The following is an 18,557-nucleotide window of genomic DNA, read 5'->3' as shown; positions in this document are numbered from 1 at the left end:
TCTAGAACCCGTGAGGCAGTTCTGGTTCATCTAGAAACCCTATGAGACAGTTCTAGTCCATGTAGAAACCCTGTGAGGCAGTTCTAGTCCATCTAGAAACCCTGTGAGATGGATCTAGTCCATGTAGAAACCCTGTGAGACCGTTCTAGTCCATGTAGAAACCCTGTGAGGCAGTTCTAGTCCATCTAGAAACTCTGTGAAGACAGTTCTAGTCCACTCTAGAAACCCTGTGAGACAGTTGTTAAGATTACAAGTATTTCTAGTAAAATGAGCCATAGAAAAGTGCGAAAACCCTGTCCTGTCGAAGGTGGAAAAACTTGGAAAAAGGGAAAATATGGCAGTCTCATTGAGTCTGAGTCTCACAGACTCACGTACAATGTCGAGTTAATTCTGACTCTTGGCAAACCGACAGGACAACATATAGTGATAGGGGCTCAGGCTACGACCTTTCCGGAAGCACACTACCTCATCTCTGTCCCACAGAGCAACTGCTGGGCTTGAACTGCTGACCTTTCAGTTAGTAGCCAAGTGCTTTCACCACTGGTCACTAGTGTGCTTGCACACTTTCTCTATGCGTGTGTGTACATATGCATACATATATAAACACACACACACACACACATATATATACAAAGTCCTGATGTGGTGCTGTAGGATAAGCACTGGATTGCTAACCATAAGGTTGGCAGTTCAAACTCACCATCTGCTCCTCAGATGTTCAAGGGCACAAAACAACAACACAAATAGACACATACAAGTGACTGGGATCTTAAAAGCTCATGAGCAACCATCTAAGGGGCAGCTATTGGTCTCTCCATGTGCGGAAGAAGAGGGATGAGACGTGAAGACGTCTGGAATCACTTAGTCCAATGGACCAGTGGAACGGGTGAACATCAGTCTCCACGACTCAGACCTGAAGAACTAGATGGGGCGTGACTACCACTATCCACTGCTGTTAGAGAGATCACATTGGAAGATTCTGTTTAGAATGGAAGAAAATGCGAAAGAAGACTCAAAATTAAAAAAAACAAAAAACAAACATCGGGCTTACTGGTCAGAAAGAGACGGCCCTCAACCACTCTTCAGGTCTGGAATGGAACATAACCTCATGGCCCAATTTTCAGTCAAGTAGGAGAAAGGAGCTCTGGTAGCGTAGTGGTTACGAATCGGGCTGTGAACCACAAGGTCAGCAGTTCAAAACTACCAGCTGTTCCGCAGGAGAAAGATTAGGCTTTCTGCTCCTGTAAAGATTTATAGCCTCAGAAACCCTGTGCAGGGTCACTATGAGTCGGAACCGACTCCACGGCACATAACAACAACAACAACAGGAGATAGGCCTAGTGTGGCTCTGTGGACTAATGCAGCAGACTGCACACCCTTTTGAACTGCAAGGTTGGGGGTTCAAACTTACCAGTTGCTCCTTGGAAACCTTATAAAGGGTCGCTATGGGTCGGAATCGACTCGACAGCACTTACCAACAACAAGAAGTAGATAGGTATATGGAGGGTGGAGAGTTGGCACCGACTCACAGCAACCCTATGCACAATAGAACAAAACATTGCCCGATCCTGGGCCAACCTCCCAACTGTTGCCACGCTTGAGCCCATTGATGCTGCCACTGTGCCCATCCATCTCACTGGGGGTCTTCCTCTTTTTCTCTGACCCTTCACCCTACCAAACACAGTATCCTTCTCCAGGGACTGGTCCCTCCTGACAATATGTCCCAAGTATGAGAGATGAAGTTTGGCCATCCTGGCCTCCAAGGAGCACTCTGGCTGTACTTCTTCCAATACAGATCTCTTTGTTCTTTTGGCAGCCCATGGCACTTTCAGTATTCTCCTCCAAATAACTCAAAAGCATCAATTCTTCTACGGTCTTCCTTATTCACTGTCCAACTGTTGCCTGCATATGCGGTTATTGAAAACAAGGTATGCTTATCATGAAATGACCAATCATTCAAGATCAAAAGGACAACCTTTACCTAAGGATACAGTTGAGAAGGGATGGGAAGGTGAATGGAATGGAAGTAGGAGCCCCAGGAAAGCAGTGGGATAACTGTTGCTCCATGGAGGAACTGCAAGCATTGAAATTAAACAAAGTGTATGATTTATTCAAAGTAAAACTGATGGTCTGCTCTGTAAGCCTTCAGTCAATTCACAGTCAAAGTTAAAAAAAACAAACACACATACGAAACAATTCCATTTTATGGTAAAGCCCTTAGGGATTCTACACGTGACTGATATCATCTGTTGATGTTGCTAATAGTAACGTTATGATTCAGGTTAGGGAAGTAAAGCGCCTTGCTCCAAGCTTCTTGGGTAATTTGTCACAGGAACAAAGTCACAGACGAGAGATGAGGGAAAAAGAAGCTATTGAGGCACCAAGAGAACATATCTACACATACTGCATGCTCCCCATAGGCTCCTGACTGGGATGATGAACCAAGGTCCCCACGGGAAGGACAGGCTTAAAGACCCTTTAAGAGGAAAGTGACCACCGTTGATAAACATTCTCTGCTGCGGTGTAGTGAGAGCCAAAATGTCCGGCTTTGCAGACAAAAGAGGCAGTGGGACAGATGCGGCCCTTGGGCAAGAGCAACCCCTGGTCTAGGGCACTTCAAGAATTCTGACTCTCTGAGCTGTGTGAAGCTTGCATGGACAACGAGTTTCCTGTTTGTTTTACAAACACATGGCTGTTGTGTTGCTGATTAAATCCTGGTGTTACCATTCCCATTTTACAGATGACGCTGACAGTTTAATTTAGTTGGAGGAAAAATAGGATAAAGGGATCAGCATCCTACCAGGTTTACTGGCTTGCAAGAGCTGGACCCTCCCAGCTCCTCTCTGGGTCCACAAGCCAAGCATGGCTTGTCCCAGTCACTTCCCTTTCGGTTCAGTCCTCTCTGGTATTGCTGGCTTCACTCACACACACACACACACACACACACACACACACACACACACACACCGCAGCAAGCAAGTGGACGCTCAAAGGCCACTCAAACAGGTGGGCTGTGTCACCCCTCAGTGTATAGGCTCAGTCTGAGTTCTAATGCAAAACACACTGACCATTTATCTGGTTTGTTCAACTTCAGTCTTGGTGAAAAAGAGTCCCTTTGATTAACCATCCTATGGATGCTTTCTGTGGACTAAGACAGAACATCTGGCATTATGAAAGATGAATTTAAGGTTTCACCACTTAGCTTTTTATGATCCATGCCTCCACCAAGTGAGAAAGGTTTGGCACAATGGAATGTCTTTGAGCCACTGGTGGTCACAGTGAAAAATACACCCTGATCACCACCAAGCAAATCAGGTGTACTGTTGCTCTGATGGGACACGTCCTCGGAAAAGACCCCTCACCTGTTCCAGAAGAAAGGCCAGCACTTAAGGTGAGGTGGGTGCCTCAGGGCGTGCGAGGGGGGGCTCGTCTGTTATAGACAGAAACCGGCCCCTTGCCAATGGAATGACCACATGAAAGTAGACATCGTCCAGAAACCACAGACGGCCAGAATGTTCCGCAGAAGCCAGGACGAGGCCCTGCCTCCCCGCCCTAGAAAAGGACCCCGTGTCTGGTACAGGAGAGAGAAAACAAGGATGAGGGTACCCCCTGAGAAACGGTGCTTACCATCCCTGGGACCCCGGGTTCCACATCACCAGCACCTGTGCAAAGAGCGTCCAGGACGTTTCCCCCTTCCAACGGGGGTCACCATGCGTCAGAGTCAACTTCTGCCACGTGGTGGGGGGTGTTCCCCAGGCGTTGGTGTCAACCACCACTGGCATAAGCAACTTGTTGTACACGAGGGGCTTCAGAAAGTTCATGGAAAACGAATGACAAGATGGAGGAGTTTTTCCTATGAACTTTCTGAAGCCCCCACACAAATACGTGTTGTTGTTAAGTGCCGTCCAGCTGGCTCTGACTTATAGCAACCCTGCATAGGATTTCTGAGAGCAGCTGGTGGGTTTGAACCCCCGACCTTGCAGTTAGCAGTCCAGTGAGTATTGTACAGTGCCACTCTGGTAGTACAGCAAATACTTCCAGGAAATGATTATCAGTTTTACTGATTATCACAAATCAAATCTATAGATCAAACTTCCCACTGAAATGATCCATGGGGCAACTCTCAAAGCATTTGGGATCATGAGAAATGATACCTTTTAAAGCAACGATGTAGCTGAATGAAACATTCTTGAATTAAACACTAGATGAGCTGTAATAGTGAAGTCTTTTTTGTGTCTCCATCACTCCGCCTGTGTCCTGGTGTGGCACTGTGGGTTAATGCACTGGACTGCAAACTTGCTTTGAATTTCAAGTTTGGTGGTTCAAGCTCACCAGTCGCTCCTTGGAAACCCTCTACAAGGTTGTTATGGATTGGAACCGACTCAACGGCACTTAACAACAACAACAGAAACTGCAGTATCTGACAAACATCCAATGACTGACTAGCTTCAGGATACATGCACGGCTCCGCCTAGCCCATCGGCAATGAACGGCATAGATGGAACAACTGTGGGGCTGCCGAGCGAGTCATGGGTCCTCACAGAGCAAAAAGGAAGCGTAGGATTCCGGCTTCACCACCACTTGGTAACGGGCTCACGGAACAACATCCCTGGGTAAACTGTACACTCTGAAAACATCACTGCCTGGCTCCACGTCCTCTTTCATGGACCCTGAGCACCACACCGGGAAATGGGAGAAAGACGGATGCAAAAGCTCTGAATTTGGGGAGAAGTGACTGGAATAGGTCAAAGATGACAGGCCCATTGCTGTGGGGTCAATCCTGACTCTTAGTGGCCCTTCAGGATGGAGAGCTGACCCTGAGGGCTTCCCGGCTGGCATCCTCACAGAGGTAGTGGTCATACCTGTCTCCTGAGGAGTAACTGGTGGGTTTGAACACTCGACCTTGCGCTTGGTGCCACCAGGACTCCTAACGATATAGTTGATGATCATTTAGGTTGGGTTTAAATTTCATTCTTTACACGATCCCGTAAAAGTATGTCATTTCATAAAGGCCAGTTGATACTGACCAGTCTAGACCATCTCAACAAATGTCTGCCTGTGAAAAAGAAAGGGGTTCTGACTGGCTTACTATGCTCCACAAACCTGAAATTCTTCCCCTTTGTACTCTCCATAGTCAGACACAGAGGAGGCCTTGGGTGGCCCTCACAGTTAAGCACTGGACTACTAACCCAAAGTCTGGCTGTTCAAACCCACCCAGAGGCACTGGGTACAAAAGACTCAGGGTCCCGCTGCTCAGGTTACTTTGGGAAGTTGATAGCCAAGCCTTTCTTAGTCCGTCTTCATCTGGAAGTTCCAGTGAAACTTGTGTAGCACCGAGCACCCCAGCAGCATGGCAGCCTCCACTCACAGATGCACGGAGCTGCACAAGGAATGCCTAGTCTGGGAGTCGGACCCACGTGTCCTGAAGGGAAGTCAAGAATTCTACCCATGAGCCATTTGAAAAAACAAACAAAACCCACTGCCACCGACCCAATTCCAACTCACAACGACCCTAGGTAGGGTTTCCGAGGCTGTAACTCTTTACGGTAGGGGAGGGCCTCTTCTTTCTCCTGCTGATTGGCTGGTGGACTCCAACTACTGACCTTGAGGTTAGTGGCCCAATGCTTAACCCACTATGTCACTAGGGATCCTCTTCGAGCACTAAATATGAACCTTGGAGTCCTGGTATGTGGCTGTGAGTTGATACACAAGACTGCAAAGTCAGTTTGCACCACAAGGTCGGTGGTTCAAGCTCACCGGTTGCTCCTTGGAAACCCTATATAGGGTCGCTGTGGGTCGGAACCAACTCAATGGCACTTAACAACAACAACAACAACAAGCATGAAGCTTATGCAAATTTTTCTGTATCACTAAACAGCAACATTATCATGGATAATTATCATCAATCAGCTGAAAACAGGAAGTCAGTGCATCATGGAATCCACAAAGCATTCTTCTCATTTTACCATTGGCATTCTTAATAGTTTGATGTCCAATGGATCTTGGCTGAAAGCAGCGGATATCAGAAGGATGTTTACCTGTGCTTTATTGACTATGCAAAAGCTTTCGATTGTGTGGCTCATGACAAGCTATGGACAACATTGCGAAGTAGGAGTATTCCAGAACACTTCATTGTGGACTAAGAGTCGGCTGGAACAACTCAATGGCGGCGGGTTATTGAACTAGAACTCACATGCCACTAAGAGACCTCTCTGATCTTGGGTGTTTCTGAAGTTGCATAGCCATCACTACTGTACAGTTGAACAATGATTCCAGCACCCCAGTCACGTCCTCCTGCCTCAGATTGAAAACTTAGAAATAAAGCTTTGCTGGGTGTCTTTCATGTCTCCTTTTACTATCTACTTTTCTCCATTTCACTTGTATCCACATGACCAGTGTCCTTAAGGCTAGGATGTCTCCTCTTTAGAACAGCCAGTTCTATCCAGATGTTGTCACAGAATGTCACAGACGGGACCCTCAACAGACACATCTTCGGTCTCCGTTCTGGAGGCTACAAGTCCGGATGCAGCACGCTGGTTCTTCGGGGAAGATGTTCTCGTTCTGTGAGCTCTCAGGGAAGACCCTAGTCCCTTTCCAGCTTGTGGTCTGGGCTCCCTTAGCAGTCTTACTGAGATGCAATCTTCCCTTTTTGCTGGTCTCTGTGTTCCTGATGGTGAAGTGCCATCGAGTCGGTTCTGAGTCACAGTGAGCCTGCATAGGGTTTCCAGGGAGTAGCTGGTGGGTTTGAACCTTGTAGTTAGCAGTTCAGTGCTTATCCTACAGTGTCACACTGCAGAACTCATGCACAGATACAGAGGCTTAGGATTTATAGCCTGTGTTTGGTGGGGGCTCCATTTAACTCCATGCTGTCGTTGTTAAGTGCCGTCAAGTTGATTCCGACCCACAACAACCCTGTATAGGGATTCTGAGGAGCAGCTGGTGAGCTTGAGCCACTGGCCTTGCGGTTCAAAGTGACTCTGCAGTCCAGCGCATTAACCCACCAGGCCACACACACCAGGACTCCAAAACAGAGCCCAACTCCTTATCAGCCTCTTTGGAATGTAAAGGGTCACACGCTTTCTGAAATGTCTGTAATGTGAAGAAAACCAACAAACACAGTAGGTATTCCCCAGTATGTTCTTCAGGATCCTTGCTGACAATGATGCCATTCTTTCAACAGCTCAGTTATTACTGTTGTTAAGCGCCATTGAGTTGGTTCCAGCCCATATCAACCATGCACAGGGTTTTCAAGAAGCAGCTGGTGAGCTTGAACTGTCGAGTCAAACCGACTCAGCAGTCCAGCGCATTAACCCATGTGCCATGCCAGGACTGACACCTACCATTTCTGCAAACCACCAGCAATTTCTTCAGAAGACTTTCTGTCTTTCTCCAGCTTGCCAGAATCTTCCACCTGGAATCCTGTATTCACCCCTACCTGGCATTCAGAATCCCAGTCTAAAAACTTCAGGCCCGTTCTTTGTCAACATATCGAAGTGGCTCCTCCCTCTAACTCAGAGTAAAAGCCCACTTTTCACAACAGCTGTGGAAGCCCCCAGACTCCTTTCTCTTGGACTTCCATGCCTCATCTATTCCTCCCCCTTCCCCACTCAACCCAAATCATTGAAACAGTTGTCCTTGAGTGGTTCCAACTCATGGTGTAGAACTCCACAGGGTTCTCAGTGGATTATTTTTCATAAGTAGATCCCACACATGGTGCCCCATGTGTATCAGAGTAGAACTGTGCCCCACAGGGTTCTCAATAGATGATTCTTCATATGTAGATCCCACTTATGGTGGCCCATGTGTGTCAGAGTAGAACTGTGCCCACAGGGTTCTCAGTGGATGATTTTTCTTAAGTAGATTCCACTCATGGTGCCCCGTGTGTATCAGAGTAGAACTGTGCCCCACAGGGTTCTCAATGGATGATTTTTCATAAGTAGATTCCACTCATGATGCCCCCGTGTGTGTCAGAGTAGAACTGTGCCCACAGGGTTCTCAGTGGATCATTTTTCATAAGTAGATCCCACTCATGGTGCCCCATGTGTATCAGAGTAGAACTGTGCCCCACAGGGTTCTCAATGGATGATTTTTCATATGTAGATCCCACTTATGGTAGCCCGTGTGTGTCAAAGTAGAACTGTGCCCACAGGGTTCTCAGTGGATGATTTTTTGTAAGTAGATTCCACTCATGGTGCCCCGTGTGTGTGTCAGACTAGAACTGTGGCCACCAGGTTTTCTGACTTTTCAGAAGTCGACCACCAGGCCTTTCTTCCAAAGCACCTCTGGGTGGACAACCACCACCAACTTCTCCATTGGCATCTGAGCCCCTTACCTATTTGCACCAGCTAAGGACTTTTGAAGCACACACTCTCTGCTGTTGTACAAATACGACTGCTTGCTTTTGCCAATGGCCCTCAGGAGCTGCCATTTTCTGAGCCTGGAATGCTCTTCCCTGCGATGGCAGCAGGTGGGTGCCTTCAGCCTGTCACACAGATATCTCTTTCTCAGCACACCTTTAGTGCCCGCCTCCCTTCCCATGTATCCTTCTCCTACCACTGCCTGTCTACCAGTTTTCTATTTTCCCTTATTGTTGTTAACGTTGTTAAGTACCGTGTCGAGTCTTTTCTGTGTCTAAGCATGTGCATGTTGTCGTTAAGTGCTCTCAAGTCTGTTTTGACTTACAGCAACCCTGTATAAAGTTTCCGAGGAGCAGCTGGTGAGCTTGAACCACTGGCCTTGGGGTTCAAATCAATCTTGAGGTAAAGTGTTTCTCTTCAGGCACCACCCTAGGACTGTTCAAAACGTTTGTGCAAACATTGCATGATCTTTCGTTCTGTTTTTCCACGTATGTGTGTGTATCTATTTGTGGATTCCACAGAGCAGATATTGTCGGCCTTTTCTTCACTTGCCCACTACATAGCATGTGCTCACCAAGTTATTTGTTGAGTACATGAAGGAACAAATGCCTTTGTGAACTAAACCTGGGCAGTGGGACTCTAATTCTAGACCTGAAGGTGCTCACCTGCAAATGGGCGGGCTGGGGCAGTATGGCCTCACAACTGCCCTGGACACAATGCCACCTAGACAGCTCCCAGAGCCCCACACCAAGCAGCTGTGCCCAAATGCAGATGATGGAGCAAGAGAGGAGCTCTGCAAGCCACATGCTCCATCCCTCCACGAAGCGGGATACAGTCCTGCTCTGACAGGTCCTTAGCATCTGCCTCCCGAGACCAGCGTCCACTTCGGGGTGGCGTGAGCTGGGTCTGGGACTAGCAGAGCAGAGCATGCAGTAGCGCATCGTGAGGATGACCCGTGTGGGACAAAGCGACCCGTGCGGCTGCCTCATGGGCAACACACTGAACACATGTGTCCACTAGAGGCACACGGTCTGAAGTACCTAACACGAAACCCTTTTCCCCTAAAATAAACCAAGTGGCTTTTGAAGCACAATTATCTCGAGAAAGGATTCAACAAGCTTTGTTAATGGGAAATTCCACTTTGCTCTCTTCTGAGCTGTCTGGAAGATAAAAGGTGTACGGATACCAGTGACCATCAATTCACACGGTCACTTTACACATCTGTGGGCCCCGTGGGCTACAACAGCAAAGCCACATATTGGTCAACCATAAACATGGATTTGCTGAGGAGGAACAGGCATTATTCCATGTGGGTTCAGGAAATGAGGAGGGAGGCTGCCATGGGTGGACCAGAAGTGCTTGCATGTGCGTAGTAAGACTGACCTTCTGCGGACCAGAAGTGTTTGCTTGCCTGGGCAGGGGAAGGAGACTCAACCTTTGGAGGAGCTATGGTGACACTTAGAAGGAGAGGCAGGGCTGAGGAGTGACCATTAATTAGAGGGCGAAAGTACTTCCCAAGGGCTGGGGAAGGACAGTAACCTTTTGGAGGGGCAGTTGTACTTGCAGCAGCAGCAGGGAGGGAAGGTTCTGACTTGAAGGAGTGGAAGGGCTTGCAGGTGGGGTGGAAGAGTGACCTTTGATAAACTGGAAGCACTTTCCTGAGCAGGGGAGGGAGAGGAAACCTTAGGAGAAGTGCAAGTGCTTGCTGATGGGGAGGAAGAAGAACTTTTAAGGAAGAGGAAGTACTTGCCTGGGCAGGGGGAAGGAGACTAAAGATTTGCAGGAGCGGAAGGCAGGGACTCTGACCTTTGGAAGAACGGAAGTGCTTGCTGGGAGCGGTGAAACCTCGGGTCCCATGCACGTTGACAGCTGCCACTCGGAACTGGTACCACCGGCTGGGTCTGATGTCGGCCAGTTGAACTCGCTCATCTGTGGTCTGCAAGAAATGGCACAGATATGCATATTGATTCTGTGTCAAAGCATGTGCTAACTCATGGCCAACCCACCCCAGCATTGATCTCCGTCTGCCCTTCTGGAAAAGTGTGTCTAATCGTGCCGGCAATGAAAAGTGTTGTCAGTAATCAACGTGGCTGTTGGAAAAGAAGGCGTGCAGTAACAACTTTCATCCTAGAGGAAAATACCCCTGGAAGTCAAACTCTGAAGCACATGGGTGAATTTTTATACCTAGTAATTACATACAGCATTCATGAAATTTGATTTGTAATAAGGAATTCAGAAGCAAACCAACCAGTTACTAGACTGTCAGTTCCTACAAACGGTGGCCCCATGTGTCAGACCTGCAATCCACAGCATTTTCAATGGTTGATTTCTCAGAAGATCACCAGGCTTCTCTTCCGCATCTCTGGCTGAACTCAAACCTCCAATTGTTGCAGTTAGTATCCAAGAGTATTAAATGTTTAATCGTCCCAGGGGCTCCTGAGGGAATCGATCTATCTGTATCTATTCACCTAAATATTCTTTAGTGTGTCCTTGTGTGATGCTGGACTGCTAACCAAAAGGTCGGCAGTTCAAACTCACCAGGCATTTCTTGGAAACCCTGTACAGAGTCTCTGAGTCGAAATTGACTCAATTGCACTTAACAGTAACATATGTCGCCCTGTAAAGGCCCTTGAGTCAAATGTGACTCACAGCAACCCTGCAATAGGGTTTTGGAATTGTGGCTGGTGGCTTTGAACTACAGCCCTTGTGGTTAGCAGTCCAGTGCTTATCCTACTGTGTCACAGCAGGACAAGTGAGCTGATCTAACAAGAAATCTAATCAATACATTGTTGTTGTTGTTAAGTGTCGTAGAGTCAGTTCTGACTCACAGCAACCTTGTGTAGGGTTTCCGAAGAGCAGCTGGTGAGTTTGAACCTCTGACCTTGCAGTTCAAAGTGACTTTGAGATAAAAAGGAGCTCTGGTAGCATAGTGGTTACGAATCGGGCTGTTAATCTCACAGTCAGCAGTTCGAAACTACCAGCTGTTCCGTGGGAGAAAGATGAGGCTTTCTGCTCCCGTATAGCCTCAGAAACCCTGTAAGGGTTGCTGTGAGTCGGAACCAACTCTACGGCACATAACAACAACACACACACACATATATATAGTCCTGGTGTAGCGCTGTGGGTTAATGCGCCAGACTGCAAAGCCATTTGAACTGCAAGGTCAGCAGTTCAAGCTCACCAGATGCTCCTCAGAAACCCTATACAGGGTCGCTGTGAGTCGGAACCGACTCTACGGCACATAACAACAACATAGACAAGAAAGAGCATATGTCTAGAACTTGCATTAGATAAAATTATGAAAATACATATGAAAATCCATATACTTGAAGGCAAGCTAGCACTGTCTGTCTAGTGATCATGTAAATTAAGACTCAATCACTCCCCCCGCCCCATTGAGTAAGTTACATAACAGCTACGTGGACCCAGTTCTGGTCCTCCGGGGGAGATCTGTTCATCTATTCTTGGTGAAAGACTTGTCAAAAGCAAAAAGCTACACATTGAAGATGTTGCTGTTGTTAATTGCCATCAACTTGGTTTCAACTCGTAGCGACACTGTATAAGATTCCCAAGGAGTAGCTGATGGATTTGAACCACCAACCTTGTGGTTCACAGTCTAGTGCTTATCCTACATTGGCATACCAGCACTGGGTTTTTCTGTCTCCATTCTTACAGTCCCAAATTACCAGATAACTTTAACAGTCTTCATAGTTCCCTTCTTCAACAACCTAAGGGGAACTATCTTTACTTTCAAGAATATTCTATGCTTTGTTTTCATTGCTAGATCTCAAAATCTTTGCCTTGAATTTCAAGGAGTAAATACCAGCAGTCCAGAGTGTCAGCTATGCCTAGTGGCTCTTAAAGAGAACGCAGCTGCTGGAATAGAATCAAGTTCAAACTCTCCCCAACTTCAGTTTCTAGTGATTTGCTAAGCCGTGTCATATTTATTTCAGTGTCTAAAAGCAGGTACCCAGTCCAGAGATCACAGGAAGAACCAGAGCATTTAAATGGTGTTTTTGGCCTGAGATGGAGGAATTGGAGACAAAACCACACTGGCTTCCTTGTTTGGAGATTTAGCTGTGAATTTTAAAGGCTAAAGTCAGCATGCTACCCAAGGGATTAACAAAGAAAGGAAGTTCTACTTGAAGTGTTAATTGGAGAAAATAATAAAAATAATGACCGAACGCAAAAACACAGAGAGGAGAGAGGGAAATGAGCTGATCTTATTATCAGTTAATTTCACAAACTTTTCAGTAATTTTGAGAATTTACAAATGAAATGGCCACTATTGAAGAAAGCTTATCAAACAAATGGCAGTGTGTTTTCACCATTATCTGGGCGGCTTAGTGTTGGATTCAAGAAGATGATTTGTTACAAAGTAACTAGAGAATGGGATGACATTTTCTTGACAGTGCATTTATTGTGCCATGATTTTTCTAATTAAAGACATTTCTCTTATATCAAATGTATCATTTATTCATTTGGGGGAATCTTTAAAATTTGTTAGTGTTAATGTCCTCTGGCATGTCCTTATTGGGAAAAGAACCAAATGCCTTTTCTAACCACTTGGGCACAGAAATCCAGTCTGCATTTACAAACAGACCACCGTACCGTGAGCATGTTTCCCTACCTACCTCACTACGGCGCGGCATTTTGGTTACTGAGAAACATAAGGTGGACCGCATTCAGAATTAATTCTTTTTTTCCCTTCTTTTCTACAGCTATGTATTTTCTTGTACCTGGCAATCCATTTAACAGCTCTTAGGAAGAAAGAAAACATTTTGGTTTTATTGTACAAGAGACAGCAGAGGAGGAAGTAGGACTCAGGGGAAGCGGGCAGTGCCAACATGCAGGTCGTACATTAGAGGTGAATGAAGTTCAAGGAAAATGAAGATTTATGAGCTGCCAGCTCCTTACCCCTAAGTAGTTCTGTGATATGAATCTTACTCCCTGCCCCTTAGGTCCTTATGTTTCTTAAAGGCTTGAATCCAGAAGAAATAAAGAGAGAGCATTGAAACGATCGAATATTAAGTTACATGATTCCTACCAAAGTTTCCATGTCCCTTCCTCTTGTCGGTTTTGAGTTTATCTGCAGGAAATGTCGTTCTTGGAGAAAACACACATGAGCAGGCAGATTAAGAAGTTATCTCCCTTTGCGCATGGATTTGCAGCAAGGAAACCCACTGCCAAGTTTTTTGGTCTACTGGGATCTGCCTGTGTAACTAATTCCATCCTTCCGGTGCGGTATTATTTCCACATGTCATTAGCTACATCTGGGATAACTGGAGTTTCTTGGTGGCGTAAATGGCTGAGCGCTAGGGTACTACCCAGGAAAGTTAGTGGTTCAGACCTACCCAGTGGCTGAAGAAAGCCCAGGTGTTCTGCTTTTGGAAGGCCACAGGTATGAAAACGATGGATGGCGTGCCATCCTATTCTGACACACCCGGGCTCGCTGTGAGTCACTGTAAACTCAACAGCACACGTGGTGGTTTGGTTTCGGGTCGTTAAAGGCTTCTGATTCAGGCATAGCAGGGTAATTTCCACGTACTCTGCAGCTACTCAAACAGGAACAACAAACAAGCAGGTCACGCACTAACCTGAGCCACGGTCAGCCAGTGGGTAGCACCGTCTTCACTTGGATGGATACCGTAATTCCACCGTCTCTGTACCACGTAGATCACAGGCTCAATGGAAACATTGAATTTCGAAGACCACTTGATCTCCAGCTCTCCGGAAGGCAGCTCTGTGAATCGTAACTCTTTCCTGGGCTTCAGGGGGACACCTGCAATGGGTCCATGTCAATTAAAACAGTCTGCTGGGGGCTCCGGCCGAGGTGGAAGTGGAGGAGAGAAATCCCCACAAGAGTCAGATCCCATCAGCTTACAACTGATCCCTTATGTCCTTCAGCCAGGGCCTCACAATGGACACGTCCTCAGACACAGTTTATCCCATCCCATTTCAGAAACCTTAGCTCTTTGAGTATTTCCACCACCCTCCCCTCACCCTCCCACCCCCCAGCTTTTAACTGTGATATACACAAGGAATCACACTGGCACAATGGTTCCGTGCCTGGCTGCTAACTAAAATGTTGGTAGTTTCGCCCCACTCAGCAGACCCACAGAAGAAAGACCTGGTGATTTGCGCCATTAAGCACCCAGCCTAGGAAGGCTCCAGGCACAGCACTGCTCTGTCTAGCAGGGTTGTAACTCCCTAGGAGTTGTAACAGCCTGAGGACACATACCCAACAAAACAGGACAGGTCATTTTCAGGTCAGGGACCTTAATTACGTTTGTCAGGTTGCTTAATCACCACCATTACCAGTTCCCAAATGCTCCCATCTACCTTAACAGGGGAGTCCTGATGTGGCGCTGTGGGTTAATGCGCCAGACTGCAAGGCCATTTGAACTGCAAATTCGGTGCTTCAAGCTCATCAGCCACTCCTTGGAAACCCTATGCAGGGTCGCTATGTGTTGGAACCGACTCAATGGCACTTCACAACAACAACCTTAAACAGGAGCTAAGTACCCCACTAAGCATCAAGGGGTTTCCAGTGATTCTTGATTCTGAAGACCCCACACAGCAACTCCTCAGAAGACAGATCAGGTGTTCCACTTCGGAGAAGACCCTGGCCAAGGTCGCCTGATGCCGCAGTTCTACTTTGTCACAGAGGCTGTCTGTGAGTAGGACCCGGCTCCAGGCATCCAACAACAGTCTCAAGAGACTGGCCTGATTTTTTGGTGCATTGTTCTAAAAATTCTTTGTTACTTTGTTACTTCTTAGTCACAAAGTAACATCCTTTGTTACTTCTTAGTTACCAAGTAACAAAGACTGTTACTAAGTTCTTTCTCTGGAACTCCACATTCAATTCACACAAGGGACCCATCCAAAGTTTGCCATCATTTCCCCATATACCACGCTCCCTCTCTGCTGACAAACTCCGAGGTCACTTTAACAAGGTTGCCCAGCTCATACCCCTTTCTGTGCCATGGAGCTCTCCTTTTAAGGAATACGTTGCAGGGCCTAACCTCCTCATGGGGTCAAACCCTACTAGAGGGATTCCCCAAGCTGGATTTCCCACTAGATTGCTTGGCTGTTCCCTACAGACTCTGTCTGGTTTGGGCATGACTAATGCGTACATTGCTTCAATGGCCCCTCACTGGGGACTCGCTGGAGTAGTTACTCATTCAGGCTTCTTTCTCCCTCTCCCCCTACAATGCACACAGGTTGAACCATGGTTCAAAACAGTAGGCATTTCTGGAAATGGAATTTTAAAATAAATTTTAAACATGCCACTAGGATGCAGAAGCCCTGGTGTAGTGCTGTAGGATAAGCACTGGACTGCTAACCATAAGGCTGGTGGTTCAAACCCACCTGCCACTCCTTGGAAACCCCGTACAGGGTTGCTATGAGTTGGCACCGACTGGATGGCACATAACAACAACAAGTAGGATGCAGAAAGCTCATGGAATTAGGTAAAATGGCTGGTACCACATGGTCCAGTGCCATGAACACCAAGTACCATAGTCTCCATTAGTTTGACTTCGTGTTGAGCATGAAAATGAATCTGAAAACATCAGTTCAGAATGATCCATTTCTATTCCCATGTCTTATGTTTGAACAGACAGGAAACTGGAAAATATACAAAAAACATAACATGAAAGTAAGGTTTGATGCATGTTACGTCATTTTGGGGGGAAATTCTAAGTCTTTGAACATTTAGTTAGGTAAATGAATGGGATTGTTTTAAAATAGCCGATTCATATCTATTCATCTCTAAGGGAGCATGGTGCTTCCTTCCGTAGGATAAGCAATGGACTAGAAAGTCCAAGTCAGCGGTTTCAGCCCACCAACCGCTCCATGGGAGGAAGATGACATTTTCTGCTCCTGCAAAAATTTAAAAGCCTCAGGAATCCTATGCAGAGTTGCTTTGGGTTGGAAACGACTCAACAGCATTTAAATGTAACCACACTCATATCTCATGAAAAGGCCATCGATGTCAAAGACACATTCTGTAAAGACATATTTTTTTGACACCCTCGGAAACCCTGTACAGGGTCGCTATGGGTCGGACCCGACTCGATGGCACTTAACAACAACAACAACATGTGTGCATCAAATATTTTTGCTTTATTCATTTGTGAAGTATAAGGTGTGGATGGGGAAGCACATGACTGGTTGCAGGAGGAACTGGAATCACTGAGATGAACCACACTGTGGGATTCATTGGATGTCAAGCTGATGATCTTGTCTTCACTCAATTCACAATAAAAAGTGTTTTTTGGTTGTTGTGTGTTGTTTTTTTTAAAGATGCATTTCGTAGAGAATGTTTCTGCCCTGCCTACTTATTGGGTTCTTTCTGTCCTTTGACTGGTGAGGGGTTACATCTGCATGCTGCCTTCCAAGTCACTGCAAATTGGTCTCACTAGATCGTTGCTGTGACTTGCTGTGAAGGCTGAAGGGCCAATGATGTACCTTCTGAAACAGGTCATTGAGTCTGAGGAAGAGGAAGGAAACTGCCAGGGGTTATGATCTGACCTCAGGTTTTTCTACGAATTCTCTTCTCTTCCCATGTGAAGAATTAGGAGAGCTCCAAAGTAACAGAGAGAAAAGAGGCCACGGGGTAATTCTGCAAGCCCCTTGGAAGCCCTCTTTCGTTGTCCTCAACTTTCATTGTGGCTATCCACCTTCTCCAAGTCTTTATCCTGGACCGCTAACCGTACTGGACCGCTAACCACAAGGTCGGCAGTTCAAACCCACCAGCCACTCCTCAGAGACCCTACACAGTGTCTTTTGCTGACTCCTGTTCTGCCACCAAATGAATGTTTTCTTAAACTTGCTGCTTAATTTCTTTTGCTCAGTCCATACAGGAACCAAGTATTTGCCAAGAGGCACATGGCAACCTCATGTGTGCAGAGTAGAACTGATGTAGAGGCTATTCCAGGCTGTCTGTCACCTTTCAGACACATATTGCCCAATCTTTATTCTGACGCACTCTGGGTGTCCTCAAAACCTCCAGTCTTACAGTTGGTAACTAACTACTTACTACCTGTGCCTGCCAATGAGCTCTGGTAGCGTAGTGGTTACGAATCGGGCTGTGAACCACAAGGTCAGCAGTTTGAAACTACCAGCTGCTCCACAGGAGAAAGATGAAACTTTCTGCTCCCATAAAGATTTACAGCCTCGGAAACCCTGTACAGGGTCGCTATGAGTCGGAACCGACTGGATGGCACATAACAACAACAACAATAACCTATGCCTGCCTGGGACACCCCACAGTCTGTAGGAAGGAGGCTGCATTTGCTTTCATGACTAAGCAACTCCTTTTGAATTTTATCCCTAACTTCCATCTGGCCTAAGGCCTTCCCTGTCCACTTGTCTGCTGAATGTTTCCACACAGTTCCATCTCCAATTCCTCTCCTTCAAACTTATATCTAAACTATAACTCAATTTTTGCTGAGACATCAGGGGTCTTAGGGAGTCTTGGAGTGGTACCATAAGCAATGGATGGCTAGCTCACCAGGTAAAGGCTTGAAACAAAGACCACTCACTCCTCAGAAACCCCAAACAGGGTCGCTATGAGTAAGACCATCACTCATCTGTCAGTTTGTCCTACTTCCATGCTGCTGTGAGGTTGGAAGGTATACGACCGATATTTTAATTACCATCAGGGTACACCCACCCACGGTGGACAGGTTTCAGCTTGGCAGACAAAGACAGGCTATGAAAAATGAGAGGCAGACTGCTTCTGAATGTTTAGCTACAGAAAACCTTATGACTAGCTGTGGAACACTGTCAACACCCAAATATTGAATAGGGGAACACTATCAATCACACCAGAACACTGTCAGACATAGTGTCAGAAGAGGAGCCCCTCAGGGTGGAAGGCACTCAAAATACAACCGAGGGAAGAGCTGCCTCCTCAAAGGAAAGTTGACCGTAATGACCCGGAAGGAATAGAGCTCTTCAAACCTTCATTTGCTGATGGGGCGCAACTCAAAATGAAGAGAAACAGCTGCAAGCCTGCACAAATAATCAGAACAGGGAATATACTCAGTATGAATCTAGGAATATTGGCAGCTGTCAAAAATGAAATGGAACACATAAATATCCAAATCCCTGAAACTAGTGAGCTGACATGGACTGGTATTGGCCATTTGAATCTGACAATCACATGGTTTACTGTGCTGGGAAGGAGATCTT

The 18,557-nt window shown here is 46.5% G+C and overlaps 1 protein-coding gene across 1 annotated transcript in view; it reads right to left on the bottom strand.

Moving 5' to 3' along the window:
- KAL1 (Kallmann syndrome 1 sequence) overlaps positions 1-18,557 on the bottom strand; it is an 89,515-nt gene that overhangs the window by 25,389 nt on the left and 45,569 nt on the right. Inside the window, exons 3-4 of the mRNA XM_006835702.1 lie at positions 13,955-14,139; positions 10,164-10,293 (exon numbers count right to left, since the gene is read on the bottom strand). Coding sequence (XP_006835765.1) covers positions 10,164-10,293; positions 13,955-14,139 — 315 coding nt within the window. The remainder of the gene's footprint in view (positions 1-10,163; positions 10,294-13,954; positions 14,140-18,557) is intronic.

This window comes from Chrysochloris asiatica, unplaced genomic scaffold, assembly GCF_000296735.1.
Source record: "Chrysochloris asiatica unplaced genomic scaffold, ChrAsi1.0 scaffold00018, whole genome shotgun sequence".
Classification (NCBI taxonomy): domain Eukaryota; kingdom Metazoa; phylum Chordata; class Mammalia; order Afrosoricida; family Chrysochloridae; genus Chrysochloris; species Chrysochloris asiatica.
Note: the sequence above shows the minus strand (reverse complement) of the source record. Positions and strands in the feature narration are given on the sequence as shown.